Source organism: Pelodiscus sinensis, chromosome 7 (genome assembly GCF_052426305.1).
Source record: "Pelodiscus sinensis isolate ZL-2025 chromosome 7, ASM5242630v1, whole genome shotgun sequence".
NCBI classification, from domain to species: Eukaryota; Metazoa; Chordata; order Testudines; family Trionychidae; genus Pelodiscus; species Pelodiscus sinensis.
The window spans coordinates 30,539,882-30,565,533 of record NC_143058.1 but is presented as its reverse complement, the minus strand read 5'-3'; the positions used below and the strand labels follow the sequence as shown (position 1 = coordinate 30,565,533).

At 43.6% G+C, this 25,652-nt stretch overlaps 1 protein-coding gene across 8 annotated transcripts in view; it reads left to right on the top strand.

Moving 5' to 3' along the window:
- Positions 1–25,652, top strand: part of PRPF40A (pre-mRNA processing factor 40A) — a 57,706-nt gene that overhangs the window by 21,049 nt on the left and 11,005 nt on the right. For 3 of the 8 annotated variants that reach the window (XM_075933407.2, XM_075933410.2, XM_075933412.2), the window contains 16 exons: positions 738–762; positions 1,269–1,679; positions 2,694–2,802; positions 4,340–4,404; positions 5,406–5,570; positions 8,865–8,973; positions 11,840–11,990; positions 12,916–13,049; positions 13,396–13,552; positions 13,674–13,777; positions 13,961–14,077; positions 14,833–14,970; positions 20,921–21,016; positions 21,729–21,815; positions 21,906–22,002; positions 22,097–22,158. In XM_075933407.2, the coding sequence (XP_075789522.2) occupies positions 738–762; positions 1,269–1,679; positions 2,694–2,802; positions 4,340–4,404; positions 5,406–5,570; positions 8,865–8,973; positions 11,840–11,990; positions 12,916–13,049; positions 13,396–13,552; positions 13,674–13,777; positions 13,961–14,077; positions 14,833–14,970; positions 20,921–21,016; positions 21,729–21,815; positions 21,906–22,002; positions 22,097–22,158 (2,027 nt within the window). The remainder of the gene's footprint in view (positions 1–737; positions 763–1,268; positions 1,680–2,693; positions 2,803–4,339; positions 4,405–5,405; positions 5,571–8,864; positions 8,974–11,839; positions 11,991–12,915; positions 13,050–13,395; positions 13,553–13,673; positions 13,778–13,960; positions 14,078–14,832; positions 14,971–20,920; positions 21,017–21,728; positions 21,816–21,905; positions 22,003–22,096; positions 22,159–25,652) is intronic. The other 5 variants (XM_075933409.2, XM_075933413.2, XM_025185923.3 and 2 more) reach the window with 3 other exon arrangements.

The window sequence follows — 25,652 nt, the reverse complement described above, 5'->3', positions numbered from 1 at the left end:
TGGACTGTAATGCTGCCTTAGTGTTTATTTTAGGAGTAAAATATGGTTGTTAATTTCAGTGAATCAAAGCCATGGTGAAGAAATTACAAAATATTAAAAAAATATTTTAATGAAGCTAAGGTAATATAATAGTACAAATGGGTGAAGAGAAGGGAAAGATTCTAAATATTAGGAAAGCAACATTGGTATTTTAAAAATCAGACAGAAAAAGATGACTGAATAGGTAAGATGCAGTTGAGTAAACCTTATTTGCCTGTATTTGGGATGTAAAAATACTGTTTGCTCAGTTAACTGTTTTAAACTTCATGTTTAACTGTTAACCAATTAAACAGGGACGGTCTTGAGCATATACTCACCGTGGGTAGGGACTTCTTTGGCAGGCTGGAGTGGGATGAGGCTTTCCAGTTAACCATTCACATCCATAGTCTGTATTGAAAGTAGCCTTTTTTGCATGATGAAACTGAAAATATGTACTTTTGTTTGAACAAAAAAGAAAAAGTAGTAGTTGCTGTGTTTTGATTTGATGCTTGTATCATTTCATTTTAATCTATCTTTAACCTATCTTTTAAATTATTGAAACAAGAATACTTAACATCATGAATATCAACAATAGTGTGATCTATTTTTATATACCTGACCAACTTCCTTAAAAAAAGCTTGTGTTTTCTTTTCCAAATGTAAGCTTCATGCGAACAGTTGCATTTTTAAGAAATATTTTCTTCTTTTGTTCTTTACAGCGATGATTAAAGCTGAAGAAAACAGGTATGTGTCTAAAAATACTTTTTTTTTTCTTAAATTGGTAGTAAGAATGCCTATTTTTCCATAAACTGATATAATCTTGATCTCTTAAAATAAACTTCTAGCTTGCTTTCAGTCTGTAAAATGTTTTAACACTTGAGTATGAGAGTATATTTTCATTATTTAATTTAGAAGTGCTCTTAATTTAGAAATCTTCTAACATTTGTCCCTGCATTTTTTAAGCCATACAGTTCTTAAGAACTCCCTCCTTTTGAAATTATTTTTGATCTTTTTGTGTGTGTGTGTGTGTGTGTGTGTGTGTGTGTGTGTGTGTGTGTGTGTGTGTGTGTGTGAGTGAAAGAGAGAGGGAGGGGGGGGAAGGGAGTGTGGGGAGGGGAAACATGGTAGACTCAAAACTCTTGACGATGTCCTTAGAAACTTATGTAAATTGTAATATTTTCACTGAAATTTAATTGAACTTAACATGACTGTAAAACTCTTACTTTGATTTTCTTATTTCATATATTCAGTGGTAAACCAGACGAATCAACTTCAACATCGTCTGCTCCAGCTGTTACAACAGAAACTACAGATACTGCCACCGCCAGCACCACTGTTGCCGCCGCCGCCACCACCGCCACCACCACCACCACCGATGTTGAAACTACTGTGGCTGCTAGTACAGCCACTACAGCCACTGCTATTCCTGCTGCAGCAGCTGCTCCTGAAGCTGAAGCTTCTACAGTTGCCCCTGTTGTAGAAAATGAAAGTACAGTAACTACAACAGCTGAGGAACAAGTGCAGCAAACTACAACTACCACCACTGCCGCTGCCACCACAACAACCACCGCTCTCACCACCACTCCTGTTGTACAAGAGCAGAATGTAGAAGCTGTCACTAACACTGTAGAGGAAACTTCTAAACAAGAGGCTGCAGCAGAGTAAGTAAAATGCAGCAATTTGAGTTGAATACAGTTCCCTAATCAGAGGCTTTTTAGTCTCAAGAGTTGTAGCATTGTAGTTATATTGGAAGTGGCTACATTTTTTGTTTTTAGGGGGGAGGGAGGGAATACAGCAAAGCTAGTGGAGAGAAACGGTTAAGAAAAGAAACAATGTCCAAATGCTTTTTAAATTATTCTTTAAAAGCCTCCTCATTTTTCTCATAGGGCCTTCACATTGGGGATTGAATTGGGGATTGTTTCTTTTCCTACATTTTAAAAATTAAATGTTAGATAAACAATATGAAAACATATCATACAGACTGTCATTGTGAAAAGTGAGTTAGACTCATTTTAAATATTTGAGAATGTGCACAGGTAACTTCACTTCTGAGATGCTTGTATATAATTTAGAATTTACATTTTTTTAAAAAAATACAAAACTAAAAACAAAAATATAGCCCCCTCCCAAAAGGCTGTTGTCCCCAGCTTAAAATCCAAATCAAGTAAACCCAACAAAGTTGGTATCTCACCTTCTCAATTGACTGCAACTAGTCTCTGCCTTCCATCCATCACCAAAGCCTGTGAGAACAGCCAAGTTTTATAGTGTACTTTCAAGATCAGTTGCTTTAGACACTGTAAGGAGTAATTGCAAACTCAAGATTAATACAATTAATACCCTGTTTTCTTTCCCTACCCCTAACTTAAATCAAGGGTTAGGGTTAGATTGCAATAGAAGCACTACTATTCTAAAGAGGGAGGTATTTTTAAAATGACTTGTTTAGATAGTCTTAGTTTCTGGGCTTTTCTCATAATGTGTGTAATTTTATTTTAGACTAGCAAATTTTAATTTTTATATTAAGTATTTCTATCTTATTAATTTATATTTTTTGAAAGGTATTTCTCAAGAGATGCTTGTTAATTAGACATCTCTTAAATTTGATAACTCTTCTTGGTTTAACTGAAAAAGAGTGTATTTACCTAAGGCATGTCATATTTTGTCTTTAATCCTTATAGTGTTACTCCCAAAAAAGAGGAAGAGGACACTCAACCAGTTAAAAAAACATATACATGGAATACTAAAGAAGAAGCAAAGCAAGCATTTAAAGAGCTGTTGAAAGAAAAGGTGTTTTTTTAATTGAATTAACTACTCTTCAAACTTTCCAGAATTATTTGCCGGAGAAATTACGGATTTTTTTTTTTTTTTTTTAAAAGATTGACCTTCCAACATTCATTTTTCTTAGTTACTCCAGTAGGAAGTGTACTTGTTTAGGCAATTTTTATATATTGCCTATGCTTTTAAAAAATATATTTGTGTTTTAATCAGGCGGCTCACAGCTCTTCTTCTGTTTTTTACCCAGTGTAATGCAATTTTAAACATTTTGTCCAAAATCTAGGAATTTATTACTTCGATCTGCCATATGAAGATATGGTAGAAAGTTATAAGGATGCTTGCTGACTGACAAAGGCAAAAGCTGTCACTATGTTTAAGTGCAAATTAAGAGTGACTTTTGCATTAAAATACATTTGTAGTCAACAAAAATCCATTTCCTTTACCTTACTACTGGAGTTGCCAGGTGTCCGGTATTTACCTCGACAGTCTGGTATTTTTGCCTCCTATCCAGTGTAAAAACATTTGGAAAATATTGGACACCTAAAATGTCCGGTATTTTCTGACACCCCCCCCCCCCCCCCCCCACCAGGAAGCAAAAATACCAGACACCTGGCAACCCTACGACACACTCGGCAACTGGGCCCAGCCCCCCGATTTCTCTCTCCCCCCCCCCCCCCCCCCCGCTTACTTGGTTCCGCATGGAAGCTGCATTTTGGCTTGATCAAGAAAAAAAAATGGCCCCTGGCAAAAAGCCTAAAGACCAAGGGGAAGCAATGCTTTACCTGGGTCTTAGTGCTTAACCGCTCCCCTGTTCCTATCCCTATTCTGACTCTGCACGCACTGAAAGGGCCATTCTGTTTTAATGCTGACCTTATTTTTTTTTTTAATTTTTTGGATGCTTAATAACTCTTGGAGTCCTTCCTCTCCCCTCCCCCCCCCAAAGTTTGGTCTCCCCCTCAACAGAATTTTTTCCCCAGTGTTTTTTTGGAGGTCGAGGTATTCGGTATTTTTGGTTAAACCATCTGGCAACCCTACTTATTACAATTACAAAAGCTGTATGTGTTTAGGCAATACAGTCCATCCTTTGTGAAGTCATAATTCCATTATTACATTCCACATTATTAGTGAAATTTCAGTGAATGTTATAAATGCATTATTACTTCACTGTAAGGTAAAAAATATAGAGCCCTTTAGAGTATGAGGTATGCTTTCTATAGTGTGCCCAACACTATAGTGTCCAAATGAAGTAGAAGAGTTCCTGAAAGAGAATCAAACTGTAGAAATAGCGATTATCCTAAAAGTGCCCTGTATCTCTCTTGACTTATGAAAACATCACCTTTTTTTATTAACATACATAATTATGTTGGAGAATAGTCTTTCTACAGATCTCTTGTTAACATTGATGAGAAGTCTGCCATGCCTCACCACATGAATTAAATACTTCAAGCTAGTCTGTTATTCTTAATTACTATTTCCAAGAAAACTGCATTGCACTACTATGTTGATACCAAATCTAGTGGTTACGTTATTTGATTTAATGTCTCCACAGCGTGTACCATCCAATGCCTCATGGGAGCAAGCTATGAAAATGATCATTAATGATCCTAGATACAGGTACTGCTTCATCTCTTCTCTTGTGGAGTGAGAGTGTGTGTGTGTATGTGTGTGTGTTCTCGTTCTTTGCCCTCATCAGTGTTATATTGAACAATGAAAGGGTGTGTCTACACAGCAGGTCTAAAGCCGAAATAAGCTATGCAACTTAAGTTGAAACAGCTTCTTTTGGCACTGTACATAGTAGGAAGTCTGAGAGAGAGCACTCTTCCTCTGACTTCTCTTACTCCTTGTACAATGAGGGTTACAGGAGTCTCAATAAGAAGTCCTCTAGCTCAACCTTATGTTGAAATAATTGCTTGCTGAGTGGACGTGGACTTTGTTGTTTTGGAATAACATCAGTTATTCCAAAATAACATTGCTGTATAGACATAGCCTAATAGATTTGAGTGAATAGGGATGATTCCTACACCAAGCTAATTGTGGCTTTTTTTTTGGTATTTGTTTTTTTTGGGTGTGTGGATCTGACCTCTTACTGAAGTAGCAAAATAACGTGGGAGCAGAATGTGTTCACTACTGAACAGTGGAATGGTACATGATCTTATCATGAAGATGTATTAGCAGTAGTAACTAGAGTTAAACTAATAGATAGTCTTTATCTTTTGAAAAATCGTCCCTGAAACAGGGAGTGAGTTTCTGGAGATGCTGCAAACCTTTTGGGCCATATTTTCAAAAGAACTCGTTGCTGTCATTGCTGATGAGACTTAAAAATTTGGGTCTACATTGAATGTCCAAAACACAGCCTGAAAGTGAGATCTCTTATGAGGCTTTCTGGTAGCATGTTACAAATAAAGTTACTTTGGCTTAATAGACTTTATTTAAAGACACGAAAACAGGTAAATTAGCCTGACTATTAAATTATTTTTGTAATATAGATTTTACTTTTTCACCACACCTGTTAACATTTGTGTTTGTATTTTATTCTGTATGTAAATAAGTTTGTATTGTTTTATTTTCTAATTCGCATTTTGCGCACTTAAATTCTTGCTTTTCTTGATGTGCAGTGCATTGGCAAAGTTGAGTGAAAAAAAGCAAGCCTTCAATGCTTATAAAGTCCAAACAGAAAAAGAGGAAAAAGAAGAAGCAAGATCAAAATACAAAGAAGCTAAAGAATCCTTTCAACGTTTTCTTGAAAACCATGAAAAGATGACATCTACAACAAGATACAAGTAAGATCAGCTTAATGTAGAACAAAGACCCATCACCATTTAAGATTCAATCTTAAATTCCTTTGACTTAGTCTCTGGCAAACATGAACCTTTGTATAATGTTTAGTCTAAGTGCAGATAAGCAAGTCCTGCAACCAAGAAACTACCTACATTTCTCCTGTCATAGTAGGTAATCCACCTCCCCATAAGGGAGGTTCTCCTATTGATCTAGCACTGTCTACACTGGTGTTTGGGTTGGTTTAATTGTGTTTTTCAGGAGTGTGCATTTTTCACATCCCTGAGTGGTGTAGTTATACTGATCTAATTATTTGTTGTAGGCCCAGGCCTTAGACTGCAACATGATGGGGTAGTACATTTAAGAAACACTTCATATTTGTTTTTAAAAATAAACACAGTTTTCCTATAAATTACATTTTTAATGGTATTATATGGTGCTGATGTGTTAAATTTCATCTTTTGTTCAAGAAAATAGAATTTTTAGTGCATGTTTACACAAGCAATTACTGCAAGGCAAGAGGGTATAAATGTGCAAAGTTCTAGCAGGCTGTGCAGTAATTATCTGTGTGGATCCTGCTTTTGTACTCTTAAAAGTTTCTTAGTGCACATTGATAGGCAGTGCTCACTAGGAAACTTTTTGTGCACAGCAGCAGGATCGGCATGGATACATTGAACACGGTATGCTTTAGCACTGTAGATTTATACCCCATTTTGTCACTCAGCAAGCTTTAGTGTAGACATGCCTTTTGTGTCTTGTTCATATCACCTGACGGATAACTGCAGTGTCGCAACTTGTCTTGCTTTATTTTCTGTTTTCAGCCAACCTTTTGCCTAATCCAAAGTATTGCTTTAATTTTGTTTTTAAGATTAACTTTGTTTTATAAAGTTCCCTTTCATATATGGTGCACTGTAGTTGTCACCACTACCTATAGAAATACCAAAAGAAATTGGCTCCTATATAAAATTGTATTGGTGGAGAATCATAACGTAGCACAAAATCCATTGTCACCCTTAATATTGTTAATCTAATTGACTTTTTTAATAGCTGCGGTTTGAACTCTATTAGTTTATATGTTGTATGGGTTTAACGATTTTTGCAACAGTAAGAGTGCTTGCTTACGTTTTTTTCATTTAATATTGCTTTTGGCAAAGGGCAAAAAAAAAGTGGGAAACAATAGACAGAACTTGGTGGGGAAGGGTCAGGAAACTATTTCTACTGACCACTTCTGAGTGGGTAGCCTTACCTAGTAAACTTTTTCATGTATTTTTTGTGGCATTTGCAACTAATCATGATTACCTGATAGACCCCACATCCTAATAATTGCTGGTAACTTATTTCTGTAGCCTATGAATTAGTCCAGTAGTTTTTGTGATAAGTTATTAACATAAAATTATTCTTTCCCCTTCAGCTGTGTTTTGATTATTTCTTTTCAATTTGATATTATGAATTGATGTGTGAGAATGTGACTCTTGGTTTAGTATTCACAGGAAACAGTTGACTCCAGGATCAGTGTGGAGCACAGTTTTTATAAAGCATTTTACAGAGTAAAGCAAAAGCATTGCTGAATCCTGTGGCATTTTTAATTTCTTCAATTCCAAACATTCATCTTTGAGTGCTTGCTCACATGTGTTCCAGTTGAAGTGTACACCTGCCATGTGCACAGCTGTTGGAAAGTTTATCCCTATCTGCTACTAGTCAGGTCATCTGTGGAGCCCCGTGCAGTGGCGCTGGTGCAATGCCCTATATTTGACCCTGCTGACCCACCTACACCTCAGTTCCTCCTTACTGTCAGTGACCCGTATTGGAACTTGGGCACTCTTGTATAGCAAGTGCCATTCATACCTAGCTTTGTTAGTTTGTTTAGCAATAGTTAATCATTAGTAGTTGGCTTTGTAGCAACAGGGAGGTGCCAACTGCTGAAGGAGTTTGCTCATCTTGCCCGTGTCCCTCTAGAGACCTAGAGCATGGCAAAGTCTAGGGGAAGTTCATCAAGCAGATAAGTGCAAGATCTGCAAGGCTTTTAAATCTTGTACTCAGAAACAGTGGGACCTCTGATTGAAGCAGCTCCTATTGCATTGAGGGTGCAGCACTAGGGCCCAGCACCAAGCGCCTCAGTCCACAGCACACCACAGTCCACCTTTGGTCCCAAGACAGGCACCTAATAAGGACTCTTGGCACCAGTTGTCCCCGAAGACCTTGATCCAGTGCCAGTCTTACTCCCTGGCACTGTTTTTCAAAGCGGTCAAACCTATGTTGTCAGCATCTCCAGGCTGCACACCATCCGTGTTGGTGGGTACTGAGGATCTTCATTCCCGCAGCAGGAGGTGTGGGGATCCATTCGTGTGGCAAGGATGATTGTCCTGGATTCCCCCAGGGCAGAGGGAGTGCCCTTGGGCCCGTCCTCTACAGAAAACACATTTGAGATGCTCAGGGCCTTTCTGGACAAGCCTCCTACATCCTGGCAACTTTTATGTGGAAAGTTGGCCATATTGGATCCCCTTGCTTCTGCTCCGGCACCCTCATGATCATTACAGCACTGCTCAGAGTCCTGGCACTGCTAGTGTGACTCGTGGCATCGCACTTGCATCTGGTTCTCTAAGAGCTGTTCTGACCACTCCTGCAGTGACTGACTCCGAGGGATCTCATGATGCCAGAGGCAGCGGCACAGCTTAAGCTGTAGTTCACTCAGCATCAACAGCACACTGTAGTCCTTCAGACGAAGGCTTGGTGAACAGATAAAATTGCAATGGTTTAACTAAAGGTGCAGTGTTTCAATTAAGTTTAAACAGTGAAACTTTTGTATGGATATTCTTTTCTGTCATGTTAAATATGGCTCATCTGTTGTAAGCAGCACTCTAAACCAATGCTAGTGTCAATCACAAATTTGCACCAGTTCAACTTTGGCAGTCAACTGAGAACCAGGGCGAGTGATGATGTACCATTGGTGTTAAGGACCTCACCTAAATGCCCAAACAGAGTCCTCCAGGCCAAGCTATTTCCACTAGTCCCAAACCGTTTTACAAGTAACACCCTACCATCCCCCAAACACCTGTACAGTTCTCTTGCTATCCCTTACATCTCAGTTTCTCTAGTTTAGTTTTCATGGATCCTTTCAATATGTGAGGCTAGGCAAAAGGTACATACTGGATGGCTTTATTTTTTTATTGAAGTCTTGCCTTTGACTTATGTTTACCAACAAGTTGAAGCTTTTTGTAGAGACCAACACTGCTACATTGAAATCAGTGTGACAATAAGTGAGTATATATCTCTTTTGGTGAATTTTTTTTTATATACAGAAAAGCTGAACAAATGTTTGGTGAGATGGAGGTCTGGAATGCAATATCCGAGCGTGATCGTCTTGAAATTTATGAAGATGTCTTGTTCTTTTTGTCTAAAAAAGAAAAGGTAATGATTTTAGTTTCAAAGGTTTATCTCACAAAAGACACATTAATCTGAACCCGTTGAACCTTTTCTACATTGTTTTGAATCTGACTTTTCTCTTTGTATTCAGGCAGCTAGCATGAGCTTGCTGTTTGTTCTTTTATGTCCACAGTGCTGTTTTTAGCATGTTCGTTTGATCACAGTTAACTTGTATTTCAGCCTGAGCTGGGAATTCACTGCCCAGCTGCTGTGTAAATATATCCTTAGGATAGTGGTCCCAAAACTTCAGAGGGTTGTGCTTCCCTCCACTTCTTTTTGTGTACACTCCACTCCCTAAGCTGGGGCTGGGGATGCAGCCACAAGGGGAGGTGGATGAACAGGGATATGGGGTCCAAGGCTGGAGGGTATTCAGGGCCGGCTTTAGGAGGTGCGGGGCCTGATTCGCGGGGGTGAGCCGCGCATGCGCCACGTGCCCGGGAGCGGGGCCCCTCTCTTAGGCGCAGGGCCTGATTCAGGGGAATCGGCCTAAAGCCGGCCCTGGGGCTATGGGTCTGGGGCCAGGAGCGGGGCTACGGACGGCATTGCAGCCAAGGGCTAAGACGGGGACAAATGAGATAGTGGAGCTACAACTGGGCTGTGCAGTTAGCCAGGCCAGGTGTGACTCTGCTACTGGGCTGGGAAGAGAAATATATTGAAGGGCTGAGGCTGGGGCTAGGGCTAGGAATAGAGCTGCAGCTGGGTCATGGTGAGGTCTGACAGCAAGGCCCTAGCCAGTTGTGGAAACACACTTCAGCTGGGTGCAGGGCTGGGACAGAGCTGAGGCAAATCTGGGTGGTGCTCCCTCTCACTTTTCTTCATTTATGCCCCCTAAGGGGATGTGTCCCACAGTTTGGGGACCTATCCCTTAAAGTCTGCCTACACCAGGGCAGACAAAATACGGCCTGTCCTATCCAACCTGCCAAGCCATTGGATCTAGTCTGTGGCTTAGTGGAAACCTCAGGCAGGATTCCTGCCTTCACCGCCCCACACGTTGCTCGGAGCAGCTGGCTGTGGGGGCCATGTTCTTCTCTGATCACTGCTGCAAGCTGTGGAGGGGGAGGCTTTGTGCTAGGGGAGGGGCAGAGTGCAATCTCATGGCTCCCTTTGGCTGGAAACTTGTCCAGTGGAAGCTGACTGGGCTGTGTTTGCAGGGCAGATAGTATGCAGAGTCCTCTCTCTCTCTCTCTCTCTCCCCCCTCCCCCTCCCCTATCCACCTTCCTCAGCTCATGGCACTCCGAGAATCACATGGCCCCTGCAGCCATCTGCTTTCAGTGTGTAGGCAGGGAGGGAGCCTGCCTGAGGGACCTGCTGGCTGGGAGCTGCCTAGATAAGTGCCTCTCAGCCAGAGTCAGCCTCTACACCAGCCCCTGGTCTACACAGCTCGAGTAGGTTAGTTAACTTGAGCTAACTTGGAAGCTAAAATAACAGTGAAAACACAGAAACTTGGCTTTTGACTCATTAAGTTAAATCTCAGGTTGCCGATAGTAGGGTAGGGCAATAATTTTTGATAGGGGGTTACTCCAAGAATTTGGTAATTGGTCAAGGGCAGGAAGAGGTGGAGGTCTTGGAGGAAGATTGGGTGAAGGAGGGGGCAGTGACCTGAAGCAAAGGGATAGGGATGCTGGGTTTGAGAGGAGGTATATGAAAAGTATGGGTGCAGGATAGGATTCTGACCTTGAGGGAGGGGTATAGGAGGAGGTGTAGGTCTGAGAGGGGATTGTGACCTGGGGTGGGGGGGGGGGGTGGAGGACCGGTGGTGGGAAGAGGTATGGATATAGAAGAGGATTTTTACTTGGAGCATGTGTGTAGGATGGGTGAATGCAGGATCTGGGAGAGGGTTGTGTCCTGGGGTAGCGATGGGGGGCAAGGGATTGAGGTCCAGGGGGGACAGAGTGTTTGGTTTGTGACCTGAGGCAGGGAGTTGAGGTGCAAGGTAGTACTTATATTCAGTGGCTCCTGGCCAACAGCTCAGTGGGACTCTCAGGCAGGCTCCCTGCCTGCCACGTTCCCCCACGCCACTCAAAGCAACTAGGTGGGAGGCCCTTATCCACCTTTGCACATCCCTTTTGGGAGGGCAGGCATCAAGGGTTGCATGCACTGCAAGCATGACCCAAGCAGCTCCCATTGGCCAGTTTTCGGCCAATGGGGGCTGTAAGATTGTGCTGGGTGTGGGAGCAGTGTGAAGCATGCAGAGATGCAGCTGGCCACTTTGAGTGGCATGTGGTGCAGCAGTCAGGGAGGTTTCTGCCAGTCCCAGCTTATGGGCCATATTTTGCGTAACTCTGCTTTACAGGCTTTAATTTGAGCTGCTAATCTGACTTTAACAGCAGCATTGCTATATTTTCTCTGCTATTTTAACCTGATTTAGCTGCTGCAGGTTAGCTAACCTGAGATTAGAATGTTTTGTGTGTTAGTCTCCATCCTTCTTTAGAAAGAGGGCCACAATTGTATCATCGGGAATTTAGCAGGTCTGGGGTCTCTAGCTGGAGGCAGACTGCGTGTGGGAGCTGGTATGGACCCTGGAAACCCTGGCAGCTGCTAACTGAAGTTCATATGATTCTTGTCAGTTTCTGGGCTGTTAGTTGTTGAATCAGAAAAAAGGCACATTTTGAAATACTGAAAATTGAGTGTTTTGGCCACCTTTAAACGTGACATGAGTATGTACAAGGTGGTATGGCCATGGATTCAAGCGATCTTAACATCGACATGAATCATTTACTATATATGTGTCCAAAATTTGTCACATTTTGTATATAATCAGGGAGTGATACTTGATCTTATCTGATGTGGTAGTTCAGGAAAATTAATGCATTGTTGGCTGACTTCTTTTGCCCTGACTACACTTTTTAGGAACAAGCCAAGCAGTTACGAAAAAGGAATTGGGAGGCTTTGAAAAACATATTAGACAACATGGCTAATGTAACATACTCTACTACTTGGTCGGAAGCCCAACAGTATCTGATGGATAATCCAACATTTGCAGAGGATGAAGAACTTCAGAGTAAGGAGGGATAAAAAGTAGGAATCTCTCTAAGTCGAAGATGCATGGGACTGGTTTAGTGATAAGTAGTTGAATAATTTTTGTCTAATCAGTAACAAGTTACAAGACAGCTATCATTAGTTAGTTATGTGAAATGAGTCTGCTCTGTTCAATTCAGATAGCTTTTTGGGAATTGGCCCCACAATATGAGTAATATATTTTGGTAATCTCAGTTGAAAGGCAATGAAGACCAAATCACCGTCCCTTGCTAGGTTGTTCTCCACTCTGGGATTTGGAGCTGTAATATCAAATACAGCAGCCACTTCCTATACGTGGCCCTCAATTAGACCAAAGTGAGATAGAAAGTGATACAAGAAACTAGGTAGTGTGGTCAATGTCTCAGTCTCCAACTCAGTGTGTTTACACTAGAAAGTGTAAAAAGGTTATTTATTGTCTGTAAAGACTGTGTTGGTCCCATATTAGAGAGACAAGTTGGTGAGAGAGACATGCTTTTGAGTCAGAGCTCTTCAGATTTTTTCTGTGGCTCAGAAGCTAGTGTGTCTCTCTCAAACAGAATTTGGTTCAATAAAAGATATTATCTCACCCACCTTCCTTCTCTCCCCTATCCTACGACCAACATGGTTACAATATAGTTGGTCCCATATTGTCTGCAAATCCATGGTTCTGCAAATTTATTCAAGTATTTGACAAATATACCTTATGCAGTCTTCCTTGTTGGAGATGGCACAAGTGCTTTTTCCTTTATCCCAGTGCTCTTTATAGGAATATTGTTTTTATTAATGACTAGAATCCTTCAATATTCTACCAATTCTTCTGTGAAGCTTCTATCATTCATCACTCATGGATAATTGGATGAATGAAGAGAGAAGCTGCTAACAATTGTCAGGTAAGAAATTGTCAGTCAGAAACCTTTTCTCCTTTGTAGACATGGATAAAGAAGATGCACTGATTTGTTTTGAAGAACACATCAGGGCTTTGGAAAAAGAAGAGGAAGAAGAAAAACAGAAGAGTTTGCTTAGGGAAAGGCGGCGACAACGTAAGAATAGAGAATCTTTTCAGGTTGGTGAAACATCTTAAATTTTAAAATCTAACAGCTTTGAAATATTCCAGACACTTTCTTGGCCTTTCTAAAATATACTGATAATGATATATTTCTCTGTGTAATAAGTCAGTTTTCCCAGATAGCAATGAAAGGAGGGACACATTTTAATAAGTAAGAAAATGTAATTGGAATGTTAAAAGAGGGGATGAGGTACCTTAGGGACAGATGTTATGTTTTTAATTTTGTTTTAACAAATCATTCAATTTCAAGTTAATATTTCTTTTAATTTTTGTAACATAAAATAGGTCAAGTCCCTTTTCAAATATGTGAAAATGGACTTTTTTATTACATCCTATTTTGCAGATATTTTTGGATGAATTACATGAACATGGGCAGTTACATTCAATGTCCTCTTGGATGGAGTTATATCCAACCATAAGTTCTGACATCAGATTTACTAACATGCTTGGTCAGCCTGGTAAGACTACTTCCTCTTCCAACAATGTACGAGGTGATACAGGTACAGAGACTGTAGAAAAATAGAAGTGTGATGGGGAAAAATAGAAGTGTGATGTTTATTTTCTAACTTTATTTTTAAAAAGTGCAGCTCTTTGGTTAGAGCTAGCTTTTGACTTCTCTAGTTTTTTCATTAGGATCAACCGCACTTGATCTTTTCAAGTTTTATGTTGAAGATTTGAAAGCACGTTACCATGATGAAAAGAAGATAATAAAAGACATCTTAAAGGTGAGGAAATATGTGCTTTCACTAGTCACAGGGACCAATGTATCAATAATATTCATTAAACTAAACATGTAACTTTTTGACTCTCTGGGAGATGGGATTACACGTTGTGCTAATGCACTGTTCATTAGCGCTAATGTGAGAGTTCCTGACCCATCTGGTGCCAAGAAGGTAACTCTCTTGCAGGATAAAGGATTTGTGGTTGAAGTGAATACTACTTTTGAAGACTTTGTTACGGTCATCAGTTCAACTAAAAGAGCTACCACTTTAGATGCTGGAAATATCAAACTGGCTTTCAATAGTGTAAGTTTTAACTTTCCCTTATGTTGTATTAAGAAAATTTGATAAAACAAGTTTTTTTAATCAGGGCTTGTTTACACTACCTATTAAATTGATGTAACTTATTTCACCTAGGGGTATTGAAAAAGCTACCCCCTCAGTGATGTAAGTTACAGCAACCACACCATGCTATGTTGGTGGAAGAGATGCTCTCCTGCTAACATAGCTTCTGCTTCTTATGGAGCTGGAGTAATTGTGTGACGGAAGAATGCTCTACTGTCAGTATAGTGCATCTTCACCATACATGCTACAGCAACACAGCTGCATCCATATACTGCAGTAAAGTATGCTTGCCTTCAGAAACTGAAATGCTCTTTTTTTTTTCTCTGCAACTGTTTAGGTGTATGTTGATAAATTTAGTGTGTAAAATATACTGTTAAGATGATGATTTTCAAATTGCCAGTTTCAAGAATTTAGATTGTAGAGGCAGAGTTATTGTTCAAAATCTAAGTAATGCATTCCAACTACAGAGTAGGAATTCAGCAGTGTCTTTGCATTTGTAAACTGCTGCTTCCTAATGAACTTACATTCAACATTGGCGGGTTGTAACAATCACTTTGGATCTGACATGGACTTTATTTAGGATTTTGAGAAAAGAACAAATATAAAACTAAGTTGAAATACCTTGAGGCAAAATTTTTGGCAAAACTACATGATACCTAATTATCATTCTTCATTACTTGTGTCAATTGAATGATTTAATGACTGACTTTGTGTAGTTGCTGGAAAAGGCAGAGGCCCGTGAACGTGAGCGGGAGAAAGAAGAGGCTCGCAAAATGAAGCGGAAAGAGTCTGCATTCAAGAGTATGTTGAAACAAGCTACACCCCCAATTGAAATGGATGCTGTTTGGGAAGAGGTATGTATTGTCACTTTAGGTTGCTTTCCGGTAAAGTCCAACATCTATTTTAACCGTAGCTATATAGTGAACATTCATACTTTTAAAGAAATTTGTAAATATTGTAATGAAAATATTCGTGAGGTTTATACAGTGCCCAAAGTTTTGAAGTTAAAATTTAGGAGAAATGTGAATGCAGTTGGGTGAAACACTTTGGGTCAAATGGTAATCTCTTGTTTTATTTCTTCCAACATCTTAATCTATTACATACGCATTTAATGCAGACATTTCATACTTTTAATATACACTTATTTGATTATTAAATTGTTATTAAAATTCCTTAAATATATATAAGTACAAGTAGGCTGTAAATGTAATTTTCGCTATATATTTTAGAACTATGCATCTGTCTGTCCTGTCAGTTTGTGAATCCGTTTGTTCAAAAAATCCTCCTAAATGATTAGAGCTGGGACCACCAAATTTGCAGTTTCCTCTCATCATAACTTAAAGCAAAATAGGGGTTTGGGATGTACCGGGAATTGGATTTTCTCATAAAATGGAAAGCAAGTAGTCTGGCATTTATACTATAGTTTTACTGCAGGGGAGCAGGAAGGAGTCAGAAATGAGGACTGGGACAGCTATAAACCCAGAACCAGCAGGGAGCAGAGGTGGAGAAAGGGACAGCTCTGTACTATATCCATTGTATCCAACATGCTAGTCACTCATGGGTATTTGGCTGATTGAGTTTGCTACTGTTTCAGAACTGGTTGGACACCATGGTATATATATTTTCTCTCCCCAGTTGTCTCCCCTGCAGCAGCAGCCATGGAGGAGATTCTCACCTGGCCCCTCGCTGCTGCAGTAGTGAGAGATGGCTGGGATAGTCCTCTCTTCCTGTAGCAGCCTGCATACTGATCCCCCTAATACTCCGCACCACCTCAGTGCAACGATTTAAATGAAGGAAAACAAAACTTATTTAAGGACCTAAGCAACATAAATCTTCTATTATGGCTCACAATGTATTATTTGAAGTTTCATTGCTCTTCAGTTTTAGAGCATGTGTGATCAGAATACTAATGTAATTGGTCTTAGATGTGTGGCTAAAAGGACAGCTCTTTTGAAACCAGTGTGAACTGCACGTACATGGTAACTATATAACTTAGCCTAATATGTTGATAGGAACACACACATTCTCTAAAAATTCCCAACAATTTTGCACTCTTGCCTTTTGAAATCTTGCTTGAGATGTCATATAAGCAAAAATGCATAATCTTTAACTGAGAATTAGTTGTAAAAATTCACTCCAAGTTGTATTTAGCATTGTTACTTTATGTAGGCAACTTGTAACAGTTGTTTTTTAGTGCATACATGGATGTGACATCTGGGTGCATCACAAGAAATCATCATCAATTGTTTAGCTAAGTTTGAAGCACTATTGCTGTTATACTTATAAGCAGCATGTGGGATCTTTATAGGGGAAAAGGCAATATGCCACATTACTAACAACACAGTAGAAGAACAGCTAGCAAATGCTGAGACAGACAGACACAGACACACACGTCCTGCCAGTATAGGTTATAGTTATCAGTCTGCTGCTCGTATATTAGTCTGGTGGCCAAGCAGGCGAAGTACAAGGGGAGGTTCTGTAGGTCCGGACCAGGCTCCAGTGGGAGGATGAACCTGAAAATTATGGCAAAGAGTACCTTTTTATAGCAGCTTTCCTTCCTTGGAACAGTAAGTTTCACGCCATTATGTTGTAATCAATTGCTGTTTGATGAGTGCTTGTTTTCTTCAGTTATTCTCATACCATAGCTATCTTGTCCCAATTGATAGGTACTTGCCTTATCTCTTACAGTTGTCAATCTGCTCTCCATTCACCATCTTGATAGGGGAGTACAGCAATCTCCATGTGCTTTTATGTCTGTCCTCAGCTTCTCCCTAGAACATGTGCTCTGGTGACGGCCTTCCCTCTTATTTTGTAACACATTCTTCATTCACACTAAACAGGATCGATTTCTTTGTTACACAGGAGCAATATGTATATTTGAACAGGGACATCAAGTTACAATTTTAAGAAGAACTATCATTGCGTTTTACTTACTTCACAGTACTAATTTTAAAACTTATTCCTGCCTTGAAATCAGATTCAGGACACTATTCTGGCTGGTGCACCTTTACCAATGGTAAAGTAAAGCTCCTTTCTGCTTTCAGAAAGGGTGGCTGGCAGGATACACTGAGGCACATGAGATTACATAAAGCTACATTTTGGCTACATTGCAAGAATATGGAAAACTTCAAAATATTTTCCTTAAAACATCATTTAATATCATTGCTTTTCCTCTGCTGTCCATTGTTCTTCTATAATTAATATATTTGTCACTTTAGGTAAAGTTTCTTTGTCCTTCACATCTGGATTCATGCAGTGAAATCACAATCTGCTGTATAAGTGTTTTAAGTTAATAGTGATGTTACAAATCATAACTTGTTAAATTGTTGACTATAATAGCAAGACTAAAAGAAGAAAGCTGCTGTTTCGCACATGGAATGTCTGTAAAGAAAATGTAGGAAAACAGTATTAACTGTTTTAAGGTGTTCAGCTGACTTTGTGCATATGTGTATGTGTGTGCTTAAGTTTTAAGTGGAGTCAGAGCACTATTTTAACCATAGCAGAATTGAACTGTTAAAGATATTCACTGACAGGTAGCCATTTACAAAGAATGAGTCTAAACCAGTAGTCTCCAACCTTTTGAGCCACAAGCTCACTTTTTCAATTTAAGTACAATATATCTACCTTAAACTCAAACACCTTTGCCCCATTTCCTTCTTGTCCCTTCTCTTAGGCTCCACCCCTTCTCCGAGGCCTCACCCTGCTCATTCCTGCTCACCCTGCTCATTCCTCCCCCACCCTCACTCACTTTCACCCGGCTGGGGTAGGGGATTGGGGTGCAGACTCTGGTCTTGAGCCAAGGAGTTTGGAGAGTGGGAGGGGCTCTGGGAGCTTAGCCGGGGGGGGAGGAAGGGGATTGGGGTTGAGCTCTGGGAAGGAGTTTGGGTGCAGGGGGACTCTTATCTGGGGCAGGAGGTTGGATATAGGAAGAGGTTGAGGGCTGAGTCAGGTTCAGGAAGCAGACTCTAGCTGAGCTCCGTTTAACTGAGATGGCTTCTGGGTGATGGAGGAGTGGGGTTAAGGCAGGCTTACTCCTGCGCTGGCCCTGCACCACTCCTGAAAGCAGCTGGCATGTACAGCAATGGCTCCATGGTGCCATGTGCTGCCCCTCATCTACCGGCACTGAGCCCACAGCTTGTACTGGCCACGGTTCCCTATTGTTGATCAATAGGAGCTGCAGGAGTGATGTCTGCAGGCCATGACAGCATGTGGAAACCCCCTGCTCTGCCCCTCTCGGGCTGAAGGGACATGCCAGCCTCTTAGCAGGAGCACCAATTACCATAGGAATAATTACTCCAGCCACAACATGTCAGACATTTTAGAACTCACTATTCAAAGAATTAAATTTAAGCGTGAAGGAGAAATGAAAATTATGAAATGCACAGACCAGTCAAACACCAAAATAACCCACTTTGCAAGTAGTAAAAGAAGTAACAACCACCTCCCATATGTGTGTTGGGTTGGGAGATGAAAGTGAAGGACAGTTTGAGAATGACACACACACACACACACAATGGCTATGTCTAGACTGGCATGATTTTTCGCAAATGCTTTTAACGGAAAACTTTTCCGTTAAAAGCATTTGCGGAAAAGAGCGTCTAGATTGGCACGGACGCTTTTCCGCAAAGGCACTTTTTGCGGAAAAGCGTCTGTGATAATCTAGACGCGGTTTTGCGCAAGAAAGCCCCGATTGCCATTTTTGCGATGGGGGCTTTTTTGTGCAAAACAATACCGCGTTGTCTACACTGGCCCTCTTGCGCAAGAGGGCTTTTGCCTGAATGGGAGCAGCATAGTATTTCCGCAAGAACACTGACAATCTTACATGAGATCATCAGTGTTCTTGTGGAAATTCAAGCGGCCAGTGTAGACAGCTGGCAAGTTTTTCTGCAAAAGCAGCTGCTTTTGCGGAAAAACTTGCCAGTCTAGACGCAGCCACAGTGTGTGACAGAGTTGCATTGCTAAGTTCCTTCAATATCCATCTCTGCGTGGAGATCGGCTACAGAAGTGGGGGGGGGGGAAGGGACACCCTGACATCAGCACCCCTCTCTTTTCTATCTCACACCTGCACAGCAAACAGGAAGCTCCCGGGGGGCAGCTTAAGGCAGAGGGCAGGAGTGGCAGACAATGTGTGGAGGGGCAACTGAAGTACCAGTACTTGATAGCTTCCTTGTTAAACCAGTCAGGATCACCTGTTAGAGGCTTCAGACTTTACCAGTAGATCCTGATCTACTGGTTGGTGACCACTGGTCTAAACCTTATAGAAGAAACATAGGTAGGTATCTGCAGGGCTCGACAAATTATGGAAAACCCTCCTCACCAGACACAAAAGGGACCCGTTGCCCCCCTCCCCCCTGTGTTTTTTTTAATGGCATAAATTCCTAATAAGAATAAGAACAGTAATTACTAATATTCATTAATAATTTGGGTGATATTTATGAATAACTTATCTTATAAACCTCTATCTTTTCCCTCTGCTGCCATGTCTCCTCTACTTTCTCCATCAGCTCCCCTGGTGCCTGCTGCCCCCCAACCCCTCACTCTCCTCTGCTGTCCGACTTCTGCCCTTCTCAGTGCCCTCAGCCTTCCTGAGACCCTCCCTTCTCTCCCCCCTGTGCCCACTCCTCCAGTAGCCCCACTCTGATGATGAGCTACCCCTCCTCATCCCTTCTCCTAACGTCTCCCTCTACACACCTGCCCTGTCCTTCCCCTCCCCCCCCCCCGCAGGTTTCTGCTCTTCTGCTTCACCCCCAGAATCCCCTGGCACCTGCACTCTCCTGGTGCCTCCCCCTTCCCTCACTGCCCCTGCCGCCCTGTTTTTCCCTGATACCCACCCCCTCACCACCTTCTGCCCGTTCCCCTCATACCCCTGTGGCCTCGCACATGCCTTGCTCCATCCCCGTCTTCCTCATGCTCACCCCTTCTTTCAAGCCTTCTCCTAGCACCTCCCCCTCCTCCCTTTAGCCTCCAATGCCCTTAACCCTGTATTCTCCCAGCATCACCCTGTCCCCCCCTCTCACTGACACCTCCCCTCCTTCCCTTTTCCTCATTGTCTGCACCTGGCCTCCTGGCGTTTGTCTCTCCTGCACCCCTGTCCCTTAGTGCCTTCCCCTTTCTTTTTCTTCTTCTTCTTCTCCTCACTTCCTCCCCTACCCTCAGCACAAGCCCCTTCCCCATATTTTTCCCCTTCCCTGCCCTTCAGCACAGCCTCAGCCCCTCCCCTACCTGGATTCTGCCTTCCACTTTGCGGGGTTGCCGGAACCTTTTTGAATCCGGCGGTCGCCAGCTGTGCTGTCAGGACACCATGTCACGCCAGCATCCTGGCGTCTGCCGGCATCCCGCCCTCTGGCTCACACCCCACCTCCTCACGCTGGAGCTGAACACAGGCAGCACGGCGCTGAGAATCGCCACACTTCCCCCTTCCCGGCGGTGCTCTGCTCCTCCACCAGCCGGCGGATTGGATGGGGCCGCGCCACCCGTAGTGTGGGCTTTGGCCAGCCTGTCACAACGGCCCACCGGGCCAGACCACCCCTGCACTCGCCAGCTGGTAAAATCTACTTGCCATGGGCGAGCAGGCGAGTGGATTTGTTGAGCCCTGGGTATCTGAATGTAACAATCTTAATCTTTGGACATTTGGAAGTGTGGAACACATTGTATACATGAACTTAGTGAAGCATAAGGGTAAACTCACTCCGTAGCAGTAAAATATATTTTTCTATTTATGAACTCATGTTTGTGTTGCATAATTGTTAAACTTAGAGTGAGTTTTTGTAGTAATATTACATTGAATTATTCCTTTTCGTATAGATCAGAGATAGATTTGTGAAGGAACCAGCATTTGAAGACATCACTTTAGAATCTGAAAGAAAAAGAATCTTTAAAGACTTCATACATGTGCTAGAGGTAATTTTTAAAATTTTTGTAGCATTTTTGGTAAGAAAAAAGCTTTCAAAAAATGTACTGATATCTTATTTTGTGAAGCCGGAGTCTGAAAGTAGTGAAGTGTATTATGGTTAAGCTCTTTGCATGTGTTTTATTGTTTATTTGAGATTGAGCAGTTTTCATTTAACTCCCTCTTCATACACAACATTCTGAAAAAATTACCTTTTGGGCTAAAATTTACTGTGAGAGTGCATGCGTATGTACGTACACGAATATTTTTAGGAAGTTTGTGGGTAACCCCTTCAAATATGTCTGCCCGAGCTACAGGTGACTAATCAGGCTAATGTAGCTTTTAATGTAAACTGCACCTTGTTATATTAAAATTTGATTGAGATTTTAAAAACAATAATTTTGAAACTTCAAATTTGGCATAAAGTAGGTTTTTATGAGCTTGGCCAAATTTGGAAGAAAGGCATTAAAATTAGTAATGTTTTTAAAAAAAATGCAAGACTAAACATGCATAATGGAAAACTTAAGTTGTTTTTGGTCATCCCATCCTCAAAGTGCTAAGTGATTCCAACTTTTTTTTAATACTTGAATTTACAACTTTAACGTTGTGCTAATGGCAGTTCTTTATATTTAATTTTTTTTAATGTAATGTATATTAGGTTGCAAACAGATGTTACATTACATCCTTTACAACAATTATTGTTTGGATTATTTTATACTGTAGCACGAGTGTCAACATCATCATTCAAAGAACAAGAAACATTCTAAAAAGTCTAAAAAGCATCACAGAAAACGGTCTCGCTCCCGTTCGGTAAGACCTTTCTTAGAACAATACATGAAAAATGTTTGCAACACTGCGTCTTGCAAGACTAATATTGAACTCAAACTATTCTATTCAAAGGGCTCAGAATCTGATGATGATGATAGCCATTCAAAGAAGAAGAGGCAACGCTCAGAATCTAGATCAGTTTCTGATCGTTCTTCCAGTGCAGAATCTGGTAAGGTATTTCCTCTGGTAAAACCAAGTTTTGTCATGATAGTGTTGTGTCTTAATGTTTTGTTGGCACTTACTTACTTTACCATGTATTGTAGAGAGAAGTTACAAGAAGTCAAAAAAACACAAGAAGAAAAACAAAAAGAGGAGACACAAGTCTGTAAGTAAGCTTTATTCTAGTGCTAGCCAGTGAATACTAAATGATTATGTTTTCCACTGAATCTTTGACGGTACTTGTAATCAGCTCTGTATCTTACTCCTCTCTCTGGTTTCATAGAACGATATTGTAGTAGCTTACTAATAACTGTTCTTCAAGTGGTTGCTCATGTCCATTCGAAGTAGGTGTGCGCGCCGCATGCACCACGTCTTCCGGAGCGTTTTCCCTAGCTGTACCCGTAGCGCCGGCGGGGCGCCCCCTGGAGTGGCGCCGCCATGGCAGGGCATAAGTACCCCTGCCGGCGCTGCCCCACCTCAGTTCCTTCTTATCGCCTTGTCGGTCGTTGGAGCGTCTCTCTCGCTCTCTCTCTAGCTGTTAGGCTTAGATAGTTAATGGTTCCTGTTTCTCACATTGTAAATAGTTATGTAGTTAGTTAGTTAGGTTTTTTGTTCCTTCCCCCCTTGGGGGTAAGGAATGCCAGGGCTGCAAGGCTTCAAGGCGTGCTCTGACTGCCGGAAGTTTATGCCCAGGGGTGACCCACATGACAGCTGCCTTAAGTGTCTGGGTGAGGCTCATTGCCTGCAAAATCTGCAAGTCTTTCAAGCCTCGTACGAGGAAAGAAAGTTTCCCGCTTAAAGCTTCTCCTCATGGAGATGGCGCTTCAACCGGCACCGCCGGACCAGCCTGCGGTGCACAACGCACTGGCCTCTACGCGCGAGGCCACACACCGGCACCGGGCATCGACGTCAAGATCCCGGCACCGGTCTCACTCTCCACCATCTAAGAAGGTGAAGAAGTCCCAGGGCAGGTCTCCGTCTAAGAAGCTGACGTCGGCTGGACACCGCACCGGCAGCTCACCGGTGCGTGTTTCCCCTCTGGTGCACCGTTGGCACCGAGGGGGTCTAGTGAGCACTGGTTGCCTGCCCTCTCATCACCCGTCTACACCGGACACCTTTGAAGTGGCGCAGGACCTAATAAGTCTTACAACCTCCCCGCCGTCGTCGGTTGACTCAGACGGGTCGAGGTCGCCCCCGGTGCAAGCTCGGAGGGCACCACCGTCGCCCATGAATGGCCAGGGTTGGCATGCTACAGTGGCTTATGTGTCGGGACCAACCCCGGTGGGGTCGGCTCCCGCTTCTACTATGGTACCCTTCACGATGCCGAATCGTCATTCTCAGGGAGCATCGAGCCATGGCAGGTCGTTGCTCTCCAAGTTGCCAGAGCCCCACTTGGCCGTACCGGGGCTATATCCCCGTGGCCATGTGGCCTCCCGGAGTCGGCGTCCGTCTCCGTGCCATCATCGGCACTGGCATCGACCCAGTGGTCTACCCCGGTACCATTTCAGTCGGGCATGACTCAGTCGGCATCGAGCCTGAGCACCTCGGTGCCGTACCTGCTGGCCACACAATTGGCACCGGGCCTGAGCACCCCGGTGTTGCAGCTTCAGTCGGCGCAACCAGCACTGGACCTGGGCACCCCAGTGCCGCAGCTGCACGCGACGCACCCGGCACCGGGCTTAGGCACCCTGGTGCCGCAACTCCAGGCATCGCAACCAACACGGAGCCTGAGCACTTTAGTGCCGCAGTTACTGGCGACGCACTCGGCACCGGGCCTAGGCACCCCGGTGCCACAAATGGTGCAGCTGGCACCGAGCCTGAGCACCTCGGTGCTACAAATGGCACTGGGCTTGGGAACCCCGGTGCCACAGTTTCTGACGGGGCAGCCGGCACCGGGCCTGGGCACCCCGGTACCACAGTTGACTGCTTCAGCGGAGTTCGCCGCACCGGGTCTGGGTCTCCCAGTGCCGCAGTTATCAGCGGCCCTTACGGCACCGGACATGGGTCCCCGGGTACCTCAGACGGCACGTCCTCGCCGCGCCCACGCGGGCAAGCTGGAGTCAATGGCCAAGTTTGCACTGTATTCCTCGTCAGCCCCCCCCTGGCCTGAGTCAGATTACTCCTCGGATTCGGACGCGGTGTCGGTGCGGTCAGGGTCTTCGGGAGCTTCCTCGTCCCACAGGTCCAGATCCAGGCACCGGAGGGGCCACAACCAGCAGATGTGGCCCCCTCATCCGAAGTGGCCCTTTTGGACTCCCTTGGCCTACCATCAGTGGCAGGGACAACCACCACCATCTATGGGGTGGGAGGCTTCGGGGCACCGTTCCCTCCCCTCTGCGTCCCTGTCTAGGGCGCCCCCCCTCCCCCCTTCGAGTGCTGCAACAGGATCCTGTGGCACCACAGCCACCGCTACCGGAGACAGGCTCTCCGGAAGCTCAGACCGTTCAACCGGCTCCTCAGTTGGTCACGACCGCTCCCCTGTTGATTCAAGAGTTGTCGTCGTCATCCTCCCCCGATGAGGCACTGGCAGACCCAGCGCCTGGGCTACCATCAATGGATGCCAGAGCACATCAGGACCTCCTGCGGCGCATGGCTTCCAACCTGGCTGTCCCGGTTGAGCCCATAATTGAGGATACCGATCCAATGGTAGACATCCTCACTGAGGACACCCCTGCGCGCTTTGCTCTACTGCTCAATAAAACTGTGTCAAAAATTACTAATGCCCTGTGGCAAACGCCAGCAACTCTGACTCCTACCCAAAAAGGGGTAGAGAGGCGTTATTTCGTCCCGCAGTTGGGTCACGAATTTCTTTACTCCCGGCCCATCCCGGGATCATTGGTCGTACAGGCCGTGGCCCAAAAAGAAAGGCTTCCCCAGCCTGGGCCTTCGCTGAAGGCAAGGGAGCCTAAGAAGCTGGACCTGTTGGGCCGCAAGGTCTACGCTACGGGTGTTCTGCAGCTCCGTATCGCTAACCAACAGGCAATGTTGAGCAGGTATTCTTTCAACACCTGGCAGGTGGTCGAAAAATTTAGCGACCGACTCCCGATAGAGGACCGCCAGGAGTTTGCAGCTATGGCTTCCGAGGGTAAAGTCATTACTCGAACTGCCCTCCAAGCGGCTTTGGACACCGTGGACTCGGCAGCCCGCACTATGGCGCCGGGTATTGTTATGCGCCGTGGAGTGTGGCTCCACGTCTTGGGGATTCCCTCGGACGTGCAGCATACCATACAGGACTTGCCCTTTGAAGGGAAGGCCTTGTTTTCGGAGCACACAGATTCCAGGCTCCATACCCTAAAGGACACTAGGTCAACTTTGAAGTCCTTAGGCATACATACGCCAGCCACGCAGCAGCGACAACTGCCGTATAGGCAGCAGGGTAGAGCGCAGCCCTAGGTCCCCCGTGGGGATTTCTGGAGGCGCCGCTCCTGGGCCTCTGGTGGAGGTGCCGGGGTGGCTGCGCACCCTCAAGAGCCTAGGGGTCGACGTCATCGCCCCAGGTCAGATTCCCAGAGGGCAGGTCCCCACGGCCCTTCCAATCAGGGCAAGCCTCAATTTTGACGTGGTGTCGAGAGTCCCATACCAGTCTGCCACTCTGGCCCCCCGTTTGGGGCCCGGCTTTCCCGTTTTGCCCAGGCATGGGCCCGAATAACATCAGATGCC